Source organism: Centropristis striata, chromosome 18 (genome assembly GCF_030273125.1).
Source record: "Centropristis striata isolate RG_2023a ecotype Rhode Island chromosome 18, C.striata_1.0, whole genome shotgun sequence".
Taxonomy (NCBI): Eukaryota; Metazoa; Chordata; class Actinopteri; order Perciformes; family Serranidae; genus Centropristis; species Centropristis striata.
Window position 1 is genome coordinate 17,201,850 of NC_081534.1, and position 21,206 is coordinate 17,223,055.

The 21,206-nt window shown below is 38.4% G+C and overlaps 2 protein-coding genes across 4 annotated transcripts; both read left to right on the forward strand.

The window, feature by feature from the left end:
* The first annotated feature begins 1,030 nt into the window (after positions 1-1,030).
* Positions 1,031-5,900, forward strand: LOC131991128 (hydroperoxide isomerase ALOXE3-like). The gene is made up of 14 exons (XM_059356438.1): positions 1,031-1,206; positions 1,809-2,013; positions 2,138-2,219; positions 2,338-2,460; positions 2,600-2,703; positions 2,787-2,959; positions 3,148-3,291; positions 3,428-3,631; positions 3,834-3,920; positions 4,040-4,206; positions 4,366-4,487; positions 4,585-4,685; positions 4,976-5,146; positions 5,268-5,900. Exons 1-14 carry the CDS (start codon positions 1,060-1,062, stop codon positions 5,445-5,447), a joined length of 2,010 nt encoding a protein of 669 aa, XP_059212421.1. The 5' UTR covers positions 1,031-1,059; the 3' UTR covers positions 5,448-5,900.
* Positions 5,901-12,269: 6,369 nt separating this feature from the next.
* On the forward strand, positions 12,270-19,084 carry LOC131991660 (hydroperoxide isomerase ALOXE3-like). 3 transcript variants are annotated; one of them, XM_059357153.1, is made up of 15 exons: positions 12,270-12,662; positions 12,828-12,994; positions 14,046-14,250; positions 14,392-14,473; positions 14,578-14,700; positions 14,820-14,923; positions 15,081-15,253; positions 16,300-16,443; positions 16,842-17,045; positions 17,146-17,232; positions 17,314-17,480; positions 17,666-17,787; positions 17,885-17,985; positions 18,098-18,268; positions 18,407-19,084. In XM_059357153.1, exons 2-15 carry the CDS (start codon positions 12,848-12,850, stop codon positions 18,584-18,586), a joined length of 2,010 nt encoding a protein of 669 aa, XP_059213136.1. In that variant the 5' UTR covers positions 12,270-12,662; positions 12,828-12,847; the 3' UTR covers positions 18,587-19,084. The 3 variants fall into 3 exon arrangements, with proteins under 3 accessions (XP_059213136.1, XP_059213134.1, XP_059213135.1); XM_059357151.1 differs by having other exon boundaries at positions 12,270-12,658; XM_059357152.1 differs by having other exon boundaries at positions 12,270-12,658; positions 12,832-12,994.
* The last annotated feature ends 2,122 nt before the right edge of the window (positions 19,085-21,206 follow it).

The window sequence follows — 21,206 nt, forward strand, 5'->3', positions numbered from 1 at the left end:
TAGAGTTGTGTGTCATCGGCATAAGTATGATAGGAGATGTTGTGATGTTCCATAATCTGAGCTAGCGGTAGCATATAGATGTTGAATCGAAGCGGCCCGAGAATGGACCCTTGAGGAACCCCACATGTGATCTTAGTTCGCTCAGACTCATGGTTTCCAATTGACACAAAAAAGTCCCTATCTTGTAAGTAAGATTTGAACCATTGTAGCACAGTGCCAGTGAGCCCCACCCACTGTTCCAGTCTGCTGAATAGTATGTTATGATCATCTGTGTCAAATGCAGCACTGAGATCCAGTAAAACCAGGACAGAGGATTTGCCTGCATCAGTGTTCAGAGGAATATTATTTAAGACTTTGATAAGTACAGTCTCAGTGCTGTGGTGTCGCCGAAATCCAGACTGAAATGTGTTAAAAAGATTGTTTTGCATCATAAAAGCATGAATTTGCTCAAAAACAACCTTTTCAATGATTTGCCCCAGAAATGGCAGATTTGATATTGGCCTATAGTTATTGTTGTGGAATCCAGATTTGATTTTTTTTAGAAGAGGTTTTATAACTGCAGTTTTCAAAGCCTGTGGAAACTGTCCTGCTTGGAGAGAAGTATTTATTATCTGCAGTACATCTGGAGCTATGCAGTTGAAAACAGTTTTAAAAAAAGTTTGAGGGCAGAACATCAAGGCAGCAGGTTGTGGGCTTTAATTTTTTTTGAAGCAGCACATTGCTTGTCTTATCTGTAATATTTTGTTTGTGAAAAAGGCTGCAAAGTCATTGCATGACTTGTTAGACAGCCTACTAAAGGTAAGCCAGGTGAGGTTCACTTCAGTTAGTAAGTGTAAACTTGTCTTAAATATGCAAATGACAGCCCCTGCTGCTACCCCTCACCCAATCCTGCTGCATGCACTGACATGAAAAACCAGAATAACAACATATTCTTAATAAACCTAGCCTCTTGACCTGTAGTGCACAGTGAGAAACAGCCTCCATTTGAATGTGTAGGTAGACACGAGTATTGGAGCATTCACTCTGTTTCCATTTCTGGACCGTTTCCACTGAGAGACCATGGCTGAGTACAAACTAGAAGTAACGACAGGTGACCTGCAGCATGCAGGAACATGGGACCACATATTTGTCACTTTGTTTGGAACTGAAGGGCAGAGTGAGCGAATGAAGTTGGACAACTTTGGCTTCGACTTTACAACTGGGACAGTAAGTTGAATCCAGTCGAACCTTACCCAAATACTGATTCTAAAAGTAGACTTTGGACATTGTAATTGCTTTTGTGCATACATTTATGTTGTGATAGTATTTGTCTGGAATTAAAACTGCAGTAGATTTGTGTAATTTTTTTTAATGAATTACTATATTTAACTATCTGAACAAATGGCATCATCTGTGAGGCACAAACATAATTTTCCTGAGTTCAATACAATTTGTTGGACACCTTTCAACAAATCTGACCCAAACTTTCTTAAATGTACAAAAAAAAGTACTTTGAAGAGTTCAACTTTAAATTTGCTAATACAGTTTGGTCATACAGTAAGCCACAGTAATATAAGACATATAAGACCAGATATTATAACAACAGCTGTGGGTTTAAAACTTGTTAGTGGAGAAAAAATGTGAACATAAATAGACAAATCAAGTGAACTGAATTGTTTGAGAAGGTTGGGAAATATTTCCAATGTTAGCGGTATAGGTCATAAAGGTGTTGCATAGTGAAATTGAATACAGAAAGATGCAGTATTGTTTAAGTGACCTGTACTATATTGTATCTGTATGCTTATATGTATATTAATCCTTATTCCAAGACAGGGAGCTACATCCTGAAAACCAGTTCATCTCTGGGGAAACTTCTGCTGGTCAAAGTGGAGAAAGATCCTTTTTTGTTTCTCCCAGAAGATGAGTGGTACGTCTCCAAAATAGTGGTGACGACTCCAGAAGGAGATGCCATGCTGTTCCCCTGTTACAGATGGATCTCCAGGGGAGAACTGGTGGAGCTGAGAGGAGGCAAAGGTCCGCTTCAAATTCCCAAATATTTCATTTTTTGTGATGTTAGCTCTTTTTGAACATTTTTCAACAACTTTTTTAATATTGTTTTTTAAAATTGAACTGATGTAATGATGTTCTTACACCTCAGCCATGAAGGGTTTTGAAGAGGACCATCCCCTGCTGTTCGAGCACCGTAAAAATGAGCTGATGCTTAAAAAGAACTTTTACCAGTAAGTTTTGCCATGTGCAGTACAGCGTGTACCTACAGAAGCTGTTCTGGTCTCAGAGGTTTAACCAAAGAAATGTTAAAATGCTTTTCTGTAACTTTGTTTCTTTTTTTTTTTGAAGATGGAAGACTATCGCTGAAGGACTAGTCCACATCAGCCATTTGGATAATGTGTCTGACCTTCCAGCTGAAATACGCTTCTCAAAGTCCAAAACAACTGAAGCAGCTGATGAAAAAAAGATAACGTGTGTCTACGAAGACATATACATTGAACATAACTAAGTTCCAATAGTCATATTCTCAATAATTGAAGCATTAATATCAGTATGTTGTTTAATCCTGAATTGTGTTTTCCCTTTTTGTTTTTATCCTGAATTACTTCAGTGGTATTGAACTCAAAATTAAGGGTCTGCTTGGATCAAATGAAAAATGGGAAAACATTGAAGATATGAAGAAAATCTTCTGGTTCAAAAAGACAACATTGTCAGGTAGCTGCCCCCCCAAATCTGAATTTGAAGTACATGAGGATCCATTTTCTTTAAAACATTTTTGTTCACTGCTATTCTTCCAGAGTATGTTGCAGAGCACTGGAAGGAAGATGACTTTTATGGTTACCAGTTTCTGAATGGAGTCAACCCCACCATGATCAAGCGCTGCTCAGAGCTTCCCCCAAACTTTCCAGTCACGGAGGACATGGTGAAGCCGTTCCTGGAAGAGGGAAGCTCTCTGAAGAAGGAAATGAAGGTATGAAAGAAGAAAGTATTTAAATGGGTGATAATCTTTATTTTGGAAGACAATTTGTGTCTTTAAGAGTCAAGTTACTAGAATTCACAGTGGAAAGTCCCTGAATCCTATTGCTTCAATTTGTAACAAATCTGTGATACCTCTAAATGTCTTAACCTAACTGTTTCTTCTCTTTCCTTTCCATACAGAAAGGCAATATATTCCTCTATGACCAGAAGAAGATGGATGGAATAACCCCGAGAGACAACAATGGTGAAACTCTGCATGTGACTGCCGGTCTCGGTTTGTTCTACATGAACCCAGCAAACAAACTGATGCCAATTGCAATACAGGTATTTAACTGACAGTGACAGTATTTAAACTGTATGAACTTAAGTAAAGTCACATACCCGTATTACATTCCACAGTACAGAAGTCCTGTTGCACTATTTAAACATAAAAATCAATCATGTTTTTGTCACATTTCAGTTGCATCAACAACCTTCTGAGCAGAACCCCATCTTTCTACCCAGTGATTCAGAGACTGACTGGCTGCTCGCCAAGATGTTTCTGAAAAATGCAGATTGCCTGGATCATCAAGCAGTCCATCACCTCATGAACACTCACTATTTTGCAGAGGTCTTTGCTTTGGCTGCTCTGCGCAGCTTCTCAGCGATGCATCCGCTCTACAAGGTAGAATTACAGAGCAGAGGTCGTATTGCTGAGATGTTGAACTCTGTATTCATCAGGGTTTGTTCTTGTAAAAGACAAAAAGCACTTGAAGAAAACCTGTTGTCAGTTTTGTTTGCTATGGGTGTGTTGTTGTTAGAAACCACCAGGATGTGCTGCCTGTATCTGACCTTTACTTCTATAATTCTTCCCTTTGTCTGTACAGCTGCTGATTCCACACTTCCGGTACACTCTCTATGTGAACATTGCAGGCCGCAAATCTCTTTTTGGACTTGATGGGCCTATGTCTATTGTACGCCCCATTAAAATACATATTTCTGAGTAATCATCTACAATGATAGTGCACCATTGCAAAGCCAAGTTTTAGCCTTCTCATATGACTGATTAAAAATATTTGCATGTTATTGACAGAGTTCCCTTGGACATGAAGGACTGACAGAGCTCATGAGAAGGTCTCTCTCTGAAACGACCTACAGCTCTCTCTGTCTGCCAGAGAACATCACTGCACGAGGACTGGAGTCTATACCCAACTTCTACTACAGAGATGATGGAGTGAAGCTGTGGAACATCATCAACAGGTTTACTGATTTTTACAACCAAGAGTTAAAGGCATTAAATGTAGAGCTGTTGATTGTTGTTTGTTCAAGACTTGTCATGTCTTCTCTTGGCCCTGTCTTTCTGCCATTTTTCACTTTCAAATGTAACTGTTTAAATTAAATTTGTTTTGTGGTCACCAGCTTTGTGACGGCAGTAGTGGAGCACTTTTACCCCTCAGACAGTGAGGTGCAGAAAGACACTGAGCTGCAGGAATGGATCAGTGAGATATTCACACATGGCTTCTTAGGAAACAAAGACTCGGGTATTTAACCCATGTTCTCAAGTCATTTGTTTATATTTGACATTTTTCAATGCATGTAATGTCATTAATTAACTGATAATGATTATTCTGCTAACAGGGATTCCAGCAGACTTTCATACTGTTGAGGAAGTGATCAAGTTCATCACCATGGTGATCTACACAACTACGGCTCAACATGCTTCAGTCAACAGTGGGCAGGTAAATAGTTGGGACAACAGAATATGTATTGATGTTTCATCAAGTATTAAGTTTGCTGTTTGGCAGATCTGTAATCTGCTTTTTTAATATAATTATTTTAATAATTTCCTTAAAACAGTGCAAAGGTTGAATTTCCTATGTTGGTTAACTGTGACTTTTTCTGAAATGCTTGACATTAGAATCAGTTTGTTGAATTAGTTCGCCAACAATATATGATAAAATAAAATAAAGATAGAAATATAAATAAACATTTTAATTGATACATACTGAAGCTTTTTGTCATAATTTAGTACAACTACTACTCCTGGGTGCCCAATGGCTCGCTACTGCTGCACAAATCTCCTCCAACCACTAAGGGGCAGTCAAGCATGGAGACAATTTTGGAGGCCCTCCCGGATGTTGGAGACACAGTCAGCTTTGCAGCAATGACTTGGCTGCTCTCAACGACATTCACTGATTTTGTAAGTTTGGTGTTAATAAATACTAAAATAACATAATTAGGGCATGTCCACATTTTTTAACTTTTTGTTTACCACTAAATTCTGTGTGAGTCTCATTTTCTGTCATTTGTCACCTTGGCAGGTTCCCTTGGGTGCATACCCTGAGGAACGATTCGATGAGCCTGTCCTGAAGCAGATGATGAAGGAATTTCAAGCCGAGTTGTCCTACCTCAGTGAAGCAATTACACAAAGAAACTCACAGCTTGATGTTCCCTACACATATCTGAACCCTACTGAGATAGAGAACAGTATAGCTATTTAAGAAAGCCTGAGGGAGCCATTCTGCTTGAGACGATCATAACCATGCATTCCTGAACAACCTGTCTTGCATGGTGGGGGATGTGTTATTGTAGGTGAGGTGTTATAGACAGTTATTGGGTTATTAGATTATATTTTGGTTGTCTGATGATCAACAATTTTATCTTTCTGCATTTGTGACCAGTATCAATAACTTTTTCACACCTGTCTTGCATGCTGGGTTATGTGTTAAGATTATCTTCTAGGAAATATGGTTAATGTTTATCAGTTAGGGCATAACGTAACTGTTTGTGTGATTAGTATCTAACTCATAATAAAACAAAAAATTGTCTTAAGGGTTATGGTTAACGAAAACCGTGGACAGGGCGCTCGTACAGGCCTTCATCAGGATTTCTCTGCAAATTATTTTAATGTGGTGAAAATATACTAGCCATGCAATAAAGGCTTTTTAACTGTTGCCACCAGAAGAGCTGCCTTTGTGTTTTTTCCCCCTTTTGATTAAAATAGCATGTGATGCATATGTTATTTAATGTGTTACACACATATTAAAGTTGTAAAAGTCAACATAAATTGAGCGTTAAAATGATGAAATAGGTGAAAACACTACTTATGTATGGTTAAATTGTTAGTAATTGTACTTCCAAGCATGTTACTTGTTTCTGAAAGTTAAAAACATCAGGTGAGACTGGTTATGGAGTTTTGTAAATCCTTCCACACCTGGGGGATCATTTAGGACAAGAGTTGGATTTAATCTGTAGTGACCGATTGGATAAATAAAAAGATATGTCAGATGATGTGTAAATATGCTACAATATTGCCTCAACTACATCTAAAGAAAATGTAAAGGAATTGCATATAAACAATATGCAGGTCATTCTGTAGTTATTGACCATGGAAAACTGCCACACAGTTTTATCAGCAATCATTCACAATTCACAGAACTGTTGTGAACTAATTACAAGACAATTCCTGTGAATGTGTTGTTACAGCATCTTAAACAGTGCAGCTAATTGTCTATAATCCTAGTTTTCATGCAGTGATATCTATGAAATATGAACGTATTGCAATGACAGAACTGGGTGCTGCATCACAGGGATTATGCTCCTGTTCGGTCCACTAAAGAAAAGCCAGGTGAGGTTCACTTCAGTTGTCAGTAAGTGTGAAATATATTGATTAAGGCCATTGAAACCTCCTGATTTGTGAAAACGCAACTTCCATACTGAGTAACTCCAGATGAAAACTCTTAACAAGCAAGTCAGCTGTCTCTGACTCAGAGAACCACAACACTGATCATTCATGGACTGATCACTTTCTTTCTCTTTACATTACATTACATTATATGTCATTTAGCAGACGCTTTTGTCCAAAGCGACTTACAATAAGTGCATTCAACATTCTTTGAACATTAGTACATAGTATAGTACACAAGCAATCAGACAGAATCTGAGGTTAGAAGACAGTCAGTCCATGAATATATATAAATATCTTCATATTAAAAGTTTAACTGCTAGACACAAGATGTTGTTAGAAAAATTGCATGAGGAAACCTTGAAAATGTAATAATCTGACACCAACAGGAAAAAACCTCACCAATTATTTCTGCGCAGTCTTTGATGGGGAATGATGAGCTGGAGACGTCCAAGTTCTCAGTTTAACATAGTTTTATTACAATATGTCAAAAAATGTGCACTTTACAGAGATTCTCTGGGTTCAAAAACTCATGTCCCTGAATCCAAACAGACGGGTTTCAGTTTGTGAAGTCTGAACCACGACTCTCTCCCTGAACCCATTAAAATACTAACATGTTTTTACAAAACATGCTGGTCGATTTCCTCCAGGAAGTTCCGCCTTCTTGATCCGCTGATTCGCCAGTTTTAATCAATACAACGGCACGTCAATGCCACCTGGGCATACGATCTTGCTGCCCCGGACAAGGCCATCCTGACCTGGCCTCTTCTCCAGAACATTCAACAAAAACCTCCTGCCTTGTTATGTCTTACAAAGATATTATGTCTTACAGAGCCAAAGGATTTTCACTGTCTCACATAGATTCTAAAAGTCTAAAAAATATGAAACAGACAATGAAATATATGTTATAACATTAACACACAAACATAATCATTGTATCAAAATCATATTGCCTGATTTAATATAAATGCATAGAGAGAGATATTACACCCAAGGTTTGACCTTTGATAGTGACCTGTGTCACTCACAGAGACAGACAACAGAGACAGACAACAGAGAAGCAGAAATCAAGCATAAAATCATTTACCAATATAGAAAATAATCAATTATTTTAACAATGTCTATTTCAATTGTCTTTGTAACTAAAGACCAGTTTCTGTCTAGTGCAGTGAGATTGTATGCAATAAAAGCAGTCTTTCTATCACTGTAGATATTTAATGCTTGTATGCATGTCTCTCCCTCCTATCAAATAAGACCCCGGATGTTAATTATATGCAACTTTTCTATATTTGTGTTTCTTTTATATTTCTGCTTTTAAACTTCCAAGAATATGTTGACATTCATAGCCAGCAACAATTAGGAACTATGTGTTCATACATTAAGTTCAGTAAAGTTTACACAATATGGTTACACAAGTTGGGAGGGTGAGTCGAGCTTATCCTCGCTGACATGTTCTGTCTCCTGTGTGAACAACTTCAAAGGTTATGCAAGCTGAGACGGTTGTCACGCAGTATAACATTTACACAGACATTTTAAGAGTAAGTAAGCTACAGTCTGCTATGGCTTCATTACCATGCAAGGTCATGTATCTTCTTGCAGCTTTTATGACAACACTTTCCATTAAACATTGAAAAGGCCTTTGTTGCATGTCATACTCCTCTCCCTTCAGTTATAAACTGTCATCTGTCAAATAAAAGACTCTTTACTTTCAAAATTTGATTCATTCTGTCCAATATACAAAGACTACAAGAGCCGTTAAATTACATCTGAACCCTACAGAGATCGAGAACAGTATAACTACTGTGATGATTCCTTCCCCCTCTGTGTGTTGTGGCATGTTTGCATATTTGCCTTCCTTTGTTCCTTTCCTCCAGCGTGGTAAGCCAAATTCACATGTGAAATCTGTAGTGTTGGCTGCAGCAGTGTTTTCACCTCGTCTCCGCGCTGCCGCGCTACGCATAGAGTGACGTCACAGACAGTCAAAACCGATCTGAGTGTTTGGAGCGGTTCAGACTGAGACGCATCTGTCCAAATGCGATCTGAAACTACCTCCCGAAGGTGGTTTCGATCCGGTTCGCAAAAATCGGATTTCATGTGATTTGTGACTGTTCAGACTTCAAAAGAGCCATCCAGTTCCAATCTGGATGAGCTAAAAATCGGATTTTGGCTGGCAGTCTGAACGCGGCCATAGAGGAGCAGATGCCTCAGCTCTCTCTCTCTCTCTCTCCCCCACAGCCACCATTTTTGTTTGGTTCAGTTGGTTTTGTTTTGGTTGTTAGTTACTTTTAGCTCATACACCTGTATTTCATCACATCGCATGCATGCACACACCTCACCACTGATCTACTGATTCACATAATTAAGTTTCTTTGTGTTTCCATTTAATCAAATAAACATTTTTACCTATAAATTGAATACATGTGTGGAATCCCTTGTTTTGTCATGATCTATTAGTCGGTTCATGACACTATTAACTAAGCCTACTAAAGCCATTTTATCTTTGTGAATAAGTTAACAATATCAATAGCTTTGTAACATCTGTATTGCATGCTCGGTTATGTGTCCTCCCTTAAGTTTGTGAAAGAAACAATAGACTATATTAGTTTTTCTGGCTCTTTAATGAAAAAATCCAGCATACAAATGGCCAGGTTGAAGACTTTTGATATAATTAAATCTACAGGGCAGTGCAGAATTAATGTTCACTTTTAAGTGTTGTTTTTTTTTTTTTCCAGATTTTTGGCCGGGTGCTAAAATGGGTGGTTCAGTACACCAACACCAAACTTGTACTTAAATTAGAGTCAAAGAAAACAAGACTATGAGACTTGACATGACTATTTTGGATTTAAGTAGAAATAAATGAAAGTCTTTTTGTAAATACTGGGTATCTACAGGGTGCAGTACTGGGAAACAAAACCAAAGTTTGTGGAAAATGTTTTTTCAAGCATTGCTGCATTAACAACCGTATGTGCAGAATCTCATTTTCCTGCCCAGTGACACAGAGAATGACTGCTAGACAACATAACGTTTGCAAATTGACTTTTGAAGTTAATTTAAACATGTGGGTGTTGACCCATTATAAACACAACTTTCTTCTGGTGCATTTTTTTTCCAACAGTGTTTTGCCTAGTCACAGCCTACTGTGCTGGGACTGACTACTATTTCTTAATTCAACTCAATTGATATGACAGCGATAAAGAGGGCAGGTCAAATGTGGATGCCGCAGAAATGTGTTTTACATCGGTGAAACAATACTAAGCTGTAATAAACATATGAATATAATTGGTTCACAAATTCCACAAGAATTAGGCTGTTTAGGAAATAATCAAATACACCATTTTAAGAAGAGGTGAAGATAACTTATCTTAACTGCATGAGAAAAGTGCATGTTTTTTGTCCAATATTACACTGGGCTCCGCCCGGTCAACTTCTGCCCGGCGCTCTGTATAACATGTGGCCTTCCCAAACATCAGGCTCACCCGCCGGCATTAGTTATGATTATGATTAATAATCAATAATAATAATTATGTTAATAAATGTGAACCGTGCATGGTTCAGAGAACAGTAGCCTATACTAGTGCATGATGATACTTTTTCCCTCTTTTTTTATGCTTGATAATAAGTATTTATTAATACAGGACTTTTTTTTGTCACGCAGTGTTGACATACTAATATTAATACCATCAGTATTTCCCAGTATCTCAAACCGAGAAGGTAGTAGTAGCAGATTAACTGCGATAGCGCCATCATTGCCACTGAGAGAGGATTTACAGACGTTTCCTTTTTCTTTATCTTACGAGGATCTCGTAATTATGAGATCAGGATCTCGTAATTACGAGAAAAGGTGTCTATTTTTTTTAATCCAGTGAATGCAATGCGCTTCCGTACACAAGCTCTCCCAACAGAGCTCTATAAAGGCTGTACACAATACAACAGTAAAGACAAAACATGCGTATCGGCTCTATCGCACAGCACAATAAATCATTTTATTGCACAAAGTGCCGACTACAGATGAACCCAAACAGTAGATAAGGTGTTAATGAACAGCATAACATCAGACAGAATCCTCACATTAACGGCGATTGTTGTTTCAGTACCACGGACAGCTCATGCGTAACAGAACATGCGCAGATCATATCCTACAGCAACCAGTTAGTGTGGAAACCATTAAGGACACAACACCGGCCTTTAATCTTACTGTTGTCTCACGCCAGTGTTTACTTGTACTGTTTAAGGTTGAGCCGCCAGCCGTTGTGAGAAATAAAGCACGACGCGGTGCGAGCTGCAAATATAACGACCACCCGTCAACGAAGAGTTCCAGGGTGGTCACAAGGGCCGAGTTACAAATGCAATTATACATTTATATCCTTTCTTACATACTTGTTTACATTTTTTGTAACAAAATATGTTTTTATCAAACTATGATGGCGAATTTTGAGTTTAACAGCTGCTTCGCTTCACAATTAAAGCAATCCATGTTTTACCAAGAGAGACCTATTACACAGTTTAGGCTGTTTCAGTCTACCTAAATGCAATTTAAGTACACGCCTCGGCTGATGCGTAATGAACTGTATGTCCAAGAGCGAACTGGGAACTGGCTGTGAGCGTCGCACTTTAGTAGGCTATTACTATTTTTAAGTAGCTGAAATTATTTTAATTATCCCTTTCACCCTTGCTATCATTAAATATCATCAAGAAAATAAAAACGGGCCTGAAAATGATAGAAATATCCTGACAGCTCTGTGGGGGCTTGGAGTTCATCTATAAGTTCTGCTTTCACAATCCCGTGTGAAGCTGAGACTCTGTGTAACAGCTGAACTGTTATAGGCGTACACACGCGTTACACACACACACACAGGCGTCCACTACGTTCGCTCGTGGCACTTTTCACCCGTCACCCATGTTATCTGGTGAACTCGCAATACGCGTGTCTGTACGCCTATGTAGAATTGTACTTAACAGTCACGCGGGTCTTCATGTCACGTATTTGAGGCGTAGTTCACCCGTCACGCAGCCGCCACGTAGGCGTATGCGCAACAACGCGTGTACAGCGTCTGCGTGACGCCTACGTGACGCCTGTCTGTCCATTGAAAGTGAATGGAATTTACACGCGCACGTTAGACGTTTGATGTCATCGCATAGGCGCTGTACACGCGTTTTAGTATAGTGTGCTGGCATAAAATGCCCCTCATACACACACTCACACACACACACACACACACACACACAAAACAACTTTTTTTATGACTTTCATTGTTATTGTCACTATGGACAAGCCTTGGACAAGCCTTCATGGCACAGCAACAAACTGTTTCTGCCAAACAAAAGTTTGCAGTGCCACCGTACATTCTCACGGCACCTCGAAAGGTTGCGGAGCGGTCCGCACATTCTCACGGCAAGTTCACTTTTCATACATGTGCCGTGTGTGGAAAAAACAGCGTATGCAATGTTTTTGTGCGTACGCAGCGTTGATACATGAGGCCCCTGCTTAGGGACTGTTTTTGTTTTTGTTTATCACCTGTTCATCTGCCTGTCACTACAGATCTTGCCACCCTCTTCTGACCTGCAATCACCTCATTCCCCTCACCTGTGCTTCCCCGCCCACTTCCACATCTGGCCCTCATTATCCTCATCAGCCTCCCAAATACTATCATTCACCCTCTGTCAGATTGTCATTCTCTGCTCTCATCTTGCCAGTTGTTGCGCTGCCTGTGTCTTGCCTGTTACTTCTACTAGAGGTTTTTTTGTGGCCTCTCTCCCTCAGTTTAGTTTGCTTCTTTTTGTTTGCTGCCTGAGTTATTTTTGCTGCTTTAAATAAACTTTGTTTTGGACATTCTGATCTGAGTCATGACTACATGTTCAGACACAGAAAACAAGAAGCACAACATAGTTCTGAGTTACTTCATACCTCCTGTATAATAAAGCACAGTGGGAGCAGTTGTATCAAAACGGCTAAGTTATATTGAAGGAGACTGCAAGAAAAAGAGAGTGAGCGAGAACTCTAGCATGGAAACCTGCAGCTAGGGAGGTGTAAGTAAGAACTTTACACATCTCTCCTCTTGACAATAGAACATTTTGAGTTTTAAATGTTTTAAATTAAAAAATATATAAAAATATATTTAAAATTTTTTAAATGTTTTGCAGTATTGAACCATTGACTCTGCAATTTATGGAGATTTTATGTTGTTTCTTTTTCTAGACAGTTTCCACAGAGTGACCATGACTGAGTACAAGCTAGAGGTGACGACAGGTAACCTGCAGCATGCAGGAACATGGGACCACATATATGTCACTCTGTTTGGGACTGAAGGGCAGAGTGAGAGAACCGAGATGGACAACTGGGGCCCTGACTTTTCAGCTGGCACAGTAAGTTGCATCCAGTCGAATCTCGCCCATATACTGATTCTTATAGTGTAGGTCACAGTAACATGAATGCTGCAATAGTCTTTGTCCCGATCTGATGACTTATGAGAGGACCTTTATGGACTAGTGCCATCATGTGGTCTATTGAGCAACTCACATTTTAGTTCATAATTCAGGGGCAGTGAGGCACAGAAGAAAATGTTTCTTTGTTCAGCAATTTCATTGGACAGAATATGTTTTACTTAAAAAAATGTACTACCTGTTTGTTAATGTCTCACCCCCACATTAGAAAAGTTTTCGAGTCCTGTTTTTTCCATTTACTCTCAATACTGAAAATCAAACCCATGCTGTTACCCTCGGACCTGGAAAAAGTCACTCACACACTCATATTCTCCCGTCTTGTTGACTGCAACTCCCTCCTCTCCGGCATCTCCCAGAAATGACTTTCTCGCCTCCAACTGGTTCAAAACACAGCAGCTAGGCTTCTTAACGGTTTAAATAGACGACATCACATCACCCCAATTTTAGCATCTTTGCCCTGTTAGTGTAAGGATTGATTTTAAGATTTCACTGATACCTTTTAAAGCATGTTTGTTCTGGCTCCTAACTATCAGTTTTTTAAAATACTTACGAGCCAATCCGCGTCCTTAGATCCTCGGGTGACACCCTTCTGACTGTTCCAAACTAAAATCCAAAGGTGACTTGAACAAGCTGCCTGAGGAGATAAGGGACGCTAACTCAGTAACTTCTTTTCACTTCTTAAAACCAACTTTTATAGACTTTCTTTTATATTTTCCATCTGCTACTTTTTAATCCTATTCTATTCTCTATAAAGTCTTCCTTTTACCTTTTAATTATGTTCCTATTACTTTATCAGAGTACTTTTCCTCTTGTGATTGATCCTACACTGTCTTTTATCTTTTTTTGCTTGAGTTGTTGTTTTTAAAAGGTGCTATACAAATAAAGTTGTTGTTAATATAATCATTATTATTATTATTATTATTATTATTATTATTATTATTATTATTATTATTATATTAATCCTTATTTCAAGACAGGGACCTACATCCTGAAAACCGGTTCATCTCTGGGGAAACTTCTGCTGGTTAAAGTGGAGAAAGATCCTTTTTTGTTTCTCCCAGAAGATGAGTGGTACGTCTCCAAAATAGTGGTGACGACTCCAGAAGGAGATGCCATGCTGTTCCCCTGTTACAGATGGATCTCCAGGGGAGAACTGGTGGAGCTGAGAGGAGGCAGAGGTCTGCTTCAAATTCCTACATATTTCATCTTTTGTTCTGTAATATCGATACTTAAGGACATTGCTTGTTTTTGCAAATTCTTTTGACTTTTTTTGTAATTTGTCATTTCAACTTCAATTGTTATGTTCATTTATGCCTTAGCCATGAAGGGTTTTGAGGAGGACCATTCCTTGTTGATTGAGCACCGTAAAAATGAGCTGATGCTTAAAAAGAACTTTTACCAGTAAGTTTTCATGTGTGCAGTACAGCGTGTGCCTACAGCAGCTGTTCTGGTCTCAGAGGTTTTAACTGGAAAAATGTCTAATTGCTTTTCTTTTCTTTTTCTAGATGGAAGATTATGGCTGAAGGACTACCCAACGTCAGCCATTTTGAATCAAAGTCTGACCTCCCAGCTGAAATCCGCTATTCTAAGTCCAAACAAGATGAAGCAGAGGATTCAAAAAAACTAATGTGGGTCTAAATAGATACATATGATATAACCCGGTTATATTCTCTATGTTTTGAGGCAAAAAGTAAATATGTTTGTTTCCTCCTGGTTTGTGTTTACTCTTTTTTCTTTCTGTCTTCAGTGGCATTGAACTAATGATTAAGGGGCTGCTTGGATCCAAGGAAAAATGGGAAAGCTTTGAAGACCTGAAAAAAATCTTCTGGTACAAAAAGACAACACTGTCAGGTGGATAATTGTTTCCTATTTTCCAGTTCTGCAGTGTAACTCACGACCACAGAGTCATTGTATAGTTACAAAACAACAGACAGATATTGATGTTGTTGCTGTTGGGTAAAGTTACTTATTTTAGGTATTTTATATTTGCCAACTGCTATTCTTCCAGAGTATGTTGCAGAGCACTGGAAGGAAGATGACTTTTATGGTTACCAGTTTCTGAATGGAGTCAACCCCACCATGATCAAGCGCTGCTCAGAGCTTCCCCCAAACTTTCCAGTCACAGAGGACATGGTGAAGCCGTTCCTGGAAGAGGGAAGCTCTCTGAAGAAGGAAATGAAGGTATGAAAGAAGGAAGTCTTTAATTGGTTAATAACATAGACTGTATATAAATAATGGACGTAGTCACCGTGACGTCACCCATTGGTTTGTGGAATGCCCGTTGGAAGCCTCGAGTTCAGCATTATAGTCGTCGCCATCTTGTTTCCGATACGGGGAGCAGACCATAATTGGACTGTGGAGGAGCGCGAGGGATCTGACGACACTGACTACACGCCTCTCTACACCGGCAACCTGACTGAGAGAAGCCCCTGCTAATTCATGTTAGCATTAACTGGGATGTTAGTTTTGGCTAGCAAAACACAAAAAACAAAATGTATCTTTCTTACCTCAGAAAACTGAACAGCGACTCCTTGGAGTGTCTGTTAGTCCAACCAAACACTGAACAAGACATTTTTACTGAACAAAACGTTCAAATAAACTGTCATTAAGTGAAAATATAGTGTGAAAGGATCAAAGTTATGAGACCAGATCGGTAAACGTACTTTTTTCTATCTATATAACTTTATTGACACGTTGCCGTGGATACACATTGCTCTGCTTCTCTCCTGGTGACGGCTCGCCTTTTCAGTGACCTGTAGCCACGCCCCAAATCATATAATTCTTTATCTGCTATTTTCTTCTAAATGGGGCCATTACTAGAACTATTGACATCAAATTGTCTTGAAGATGATTTTTTTACTAGCGATTGAGACCATATTGTTGTCCTGAAAAAATGTTCTGAGGTAATAAATCAAGTCAGAAGTTTTAAAATTTTGCACTGAAATGAATGGGCAGATTTTTTTTGCAGCCAAACTTAGCACCCCCTGCTGGAATTTTCGGTGGATTGCATGCTTAAGACACTTCCTGGTTGGCCTCCATGCTCAGACATGGAGATTGCCGTCTGGTTAATAATCTTTAATTTAGGAGACAATGTATGTAACTAAAGAGCTTACTTATTGTTAATCACAGTGGAAAGTCCTTGAATTGTATTGCATCCATCTACTACAAATCTGTGATACCTCTTAATGTCTTCGTCAACTATATTTCTGTTGTTCCTTCCCAAACAGAAAGGCAATATATTCCTCTATGACCAGAAGAAGATGGATGGAATAACCCCAAGAGACAACAATGGTGAAACTTTGCATGTGACTGCCTGTCTCGGTTTGTTCTACATGAACCCAGCAAACAAACTGATGCCAATTGCAATACAGGTATTTAACTGATATAGCAAACTGTAATTAAACTGTATGAACTTAAGTAAAATCTCTGGTCAAGTCACATAATGGTATAACATTCCACAGTACAATAGCATGTATTCAGAAGTCCTGTTGTACAACGACATCTATTGCACATCTGTCCGTCCTGGGAGATGGATCCCTCCTCTGTCGCTCTCCCTGAGGTTTCTTCTTCTTTTTCCCCTGCTAAAAGGGTTTTTTTAAGGAGTTTTTCCCTGGCCGATGTGAGGGTCTAAGGACAGAGGGTGTCATACCATGTACAGTCTGTGAAGCCCTTTGAGGCAAATCTGTGATTTGTGATTTTGGGCTATATAAATAAAATTGATTTGATTTGTTGTAATATTTAAACATATAAAAATCTTTTTTTTTTTCAGTTGCATCAACAACCTTCTGAGGAGAACCCCATCTTTTTGCCCAGTGATTCAGAGACTGACTGGCTGCTTGCCAAGATGTTTCTGAAAAATGCAGATTCCATGGATCATGAATCAGTCCATCATACCTTGAACACTCACTTTCTGGCAGATGTCTTTGCTGTGGCCGTTATGCGCAGCTTCTCAGTGATTCATCCGCTCTACAAGGTAGAATTACAGAGCAGAAAGAAGAAACCCTGTTTTCAGTTTTTTTTTTTTGCTTCAGCATCTGACCTTAACTTTTTTAAATTCTTCCCTGTCTGTACAGTTGCTGATTCCACACTTCCGGTACACTCTCTTTGTAAACATCGGAGCCCGCAAAATTGTTTTAGGACCTGAAGGGATTTTACGCTTGGTACGTCTCTTTCAAATGCATATCTCTGAAAACAGTCTCATGGTCTCTAATGCTAAATATTTGTGTATCATTTATTGTAAGTGTTCACTTGGACATGAAGGAATGACAGAGCTCATGAAAAGGGGTTTCCCTGAAACGACCTACAGCTCTCTGTGTCTGCCAGAGAACATCACTGCACGAGGACTGGAGTCCATACCCAACTTCTACTACAGAGATGATGGAGTGAAGCTGTGGAACATCATCAACAGGTTATCTTTAAAGAAATATTGCACCTGCCTCTACACACTGATTATTTAACAAGCAACAACATATCGGAATAAATGTAGAGGGAGGGTGTAGATGATTGATTCATCATGGTCCTTAAGTGCTGTCTTTATGTCATTTTCACTTTCAAATGTAACTGTTTAAATTTAATTTGTTTTGTGTTCACCAGCTTTGTGAAGGCAGTAGTGGAGCACTTTTACCCCTCAGACAGTGAGGTGCAGAAAGACACTGAGCTGCAGGAATGGATCAGTGAGATATTCACACATGGCTTCTTAGGAAACAAAGACTCAGGTATTTAACCCATGTTCTCAAATCATTTGTTTATATTTGACATTTTTCAATGCATGTAATGCCATTAATTAACTGATAATGATTATTCTGCTAACAGGGATTCCAGCAGACTTTCATACTGTTGAGGAAGTGATCAAGTTCATCACCATGGTGATCTTCACAACTACGGCTGGTCATGCTGCATTGCACAATGGGCAGGTGAGCCATTAGGAAAAGTTGGGACAATGTAATACAAATAGATTTTTTTAATCAAGTATCAAGTCTGCTGTAACACTTTAAATATAACTGCAATATTTTTGCCATAATCTAGTACGACTACTTCTCCTGGGTGCCCAATGCCTCTCTTCTGCTGCACAAACCTCCTCCAACCACTAAGGGGCAGTCAAGCATGGAGACAATTTTGGAGGCCCTCCCGGATGTTGGAGACACAGCCCTCTTTTTAACACTGTTGTGGCTGTTCACAGACAAATACACAGATACTGTAAGTTTGGCATTAATGCATTTTTATTACACCATGAGTATTATGGTTTATTTGCCTTTAAAAAAAATATTTTTTTTCAGCTTTCAAACCACTACATTCTGTGTGAGTCTCATTTTCTGTCTTTTGTCACCTTGGCAGGTTCCCTTGGGTGCATACCCTGAGGAACGATTCGATGAGCCTGTCCTGAAGCAGATGATGAAGGGATTTCAAACTGAATTGTCCTACCTCAGTGAAGCAATTACACAAAGAAACTCACAGCTTGATGTTCCCTACACATATCTGAACCCTACTCAGATCGAGAACAGTATCACTTTTTAAGAAAGCCTGAGGGAGCCATTCTGCTTGAGATGATCATAACCATGCATTCCTGAACAACCTGTCTTGCATGGTGGGGGATGTGTTATTGTAGGTGAGGTGTTATAGACAGTTATTGGGTTATTAGATTATATTTTGGTTGTCTTATGATATGCATTTTTATCTTTCTGCATTTGTGACCAGTATCAATAACTTTTTCACACCTGTCTTGCATGCTGGGTTATGTGTTAAGATTATCTTCTAGGTTGTAAATGTTTATGTATCAGTTAGGGCATAATTCATCTGCTGATCAATGATGGTTAGTGCAACAAAACGTAACTGTTTGTGTGATTAGTATCTAACTCATAATAAAACAAGAAATTGTCTTAAGGGTTATGGTTAGCGAAAACCGTGGACAGGGCGCTCGTACAGGCCTTCATCAGGAATTCTCTGCAAATGATTTTAATGTTGTGAAAATATACTAGCCATGCAATAAAGGCTTTTTAACTTTTGCCACCATAAGAGCTGCCTTAGTGTTTTTTCCCTTTTTGATTAAAATAGCATGTGATGCAAATGTTATTTAATGTGTTACACACATATTACAGTGGTAAAATTCAGAATAAATTCAGCAAAAGTTAAAATGATGAAATAGGTGAAAACACTACTTATGTATGGTTAAATTATTAGTAATTGTAGATGCGCATTTGCAACCATATTTATAAATCTGATTATGCACACAAAGATTGAGAAACACATTTGCAGATCTTTTGCTACTTTAATGGCTCTATACATGAAATGAAATATTTGAAGTGAGTAAAAATGTTACGGTTTTCTACCTACAATCTAAGGTATCGTTAAATCAGTGGGTCTGTCAAGTATCATTTGTCTTGTGAGGTGAACAAAAGATGCTTGCAGGATAGACATACCTCTCCAAGAGTAATAAAGCACTCAATGTTCTCCTTGAAGATATGTGGCAGAAAGATGAGGGCTGCTCTGAAGTCAATATCTGCAAGACATAAGATATACTTTTTTAAAACAGCATTTATTCTGTTTCCAACATTTGGAACACTTTTTCTGATTCAAAAGGACAGGTACATGTAAGCTGTAACTGTGTAAACTGTGTATTTGGTTCTCTGCATGAGAATATGCTCAATTATTTAACCAGATTTGTCTTAAGTAAATAACCAAGCACATTCCAATGTCCTTAAGATTAGGCAGCATTATTTTTATTATTTAATCAGTACCTGGTAGATCCTCCATGAGAGTCTATTGTCTTGCTTCCAGGTAGAGTTTAAACAGTGTGGATTTCCCTAGAACCAGATTGAGAACCTTTGATACAATACAATATAATACATGCAAAATTACAATTCTACAACATTTAGCATTTCCTTGATATATTTAGCCCAGCAATTTCAGAAACCACATCCCACATAAATATGTAAAGTACATTACCACAACTATTACCCCTTTCAGTTAATTATTTATTATTGATGTAAGCAAGGGAAGCGACAATGAGTCAAGGGGACAGTTCAGCTAAATAAACTAAATACTCAAAGATCATTTCAGCATCAATAAGATACCTGCAGCGGTTTTAATAATATAATATGATAAATTGACCGTCAGCAAAAGCTCCGCCCCTTAGTTACTGTTGATATGTAGTCAAGCTCCCAGGACAATCTCTACCATTGGTATGTAACTATATTTACAAACAGGGTGTTACTACATTTCGAAACTGAACTAATCTTAATTTACCTGTATAGATATAAACATATATCTTTATAGGCTGTAGTTATAAATATTTTCCTATTAATCTGGTTATGATATGTGTGCAGAGAAATTAAAATATTTGCAGAGATATCCAGGAAAATAATGCAAAAATAATGTTTATGTCTGTTTGCACTTTTCTTTATATTGTATAATTTTCTTATTGTTTGTACATTCTTTGTTTTTATTTCACACTTGCTTTGACAAAGTATACGTATGTTTCTTGTGTCAATGAAACCATTTCACTTTTTCACTTTCACACCTTTCTATGGAGCAGACCATATTTGGACATATTTGGACACCTCAACCCGACTGAGCGAGCCGCTGCTAATTTCTGTTAGCATTAACTGGAGCATTAACTGGGATGTTAGTTTTGGCTAACAAAAAACAAAAACAAAATGTATGTTACTCACCTCAGAAAAATGAACAGCAGTGTCTGTTAGTCCAACCAAACGCTGAACAAGACATTTTTACTGAACAAAACATTCAAAGAAACTGTCATTAAGTGGAAATACAGTGTGAAAGGGTCAAAGTTATGAGACCAAATTGGTAAACATCCTCTTTTCTATCTATATAACGTGATATATAACTTTATTGACACGTTGCCGTGGGTACGCATTGTTCTGCTTCTCTCCTGATGACGGCTCGCCTTGTAACTGACCTGTCAATCAAAGATAGCCACTCCCCAAATCACATGATTCTTTATCTTCTATTTTCTTCTAAATTGGGCCATTATTAGAACTATTAACATCAAATTGTCTTCAAGAAGATTTTTTACTAGCGATTAAGACTAGTGTTGTCCTAAAAAATATTTCTGAGGTAATAAATCAAGTGAGAAGTTTTCTCATTTTGCACTGAAATGAATGGACAGATTTTTTTT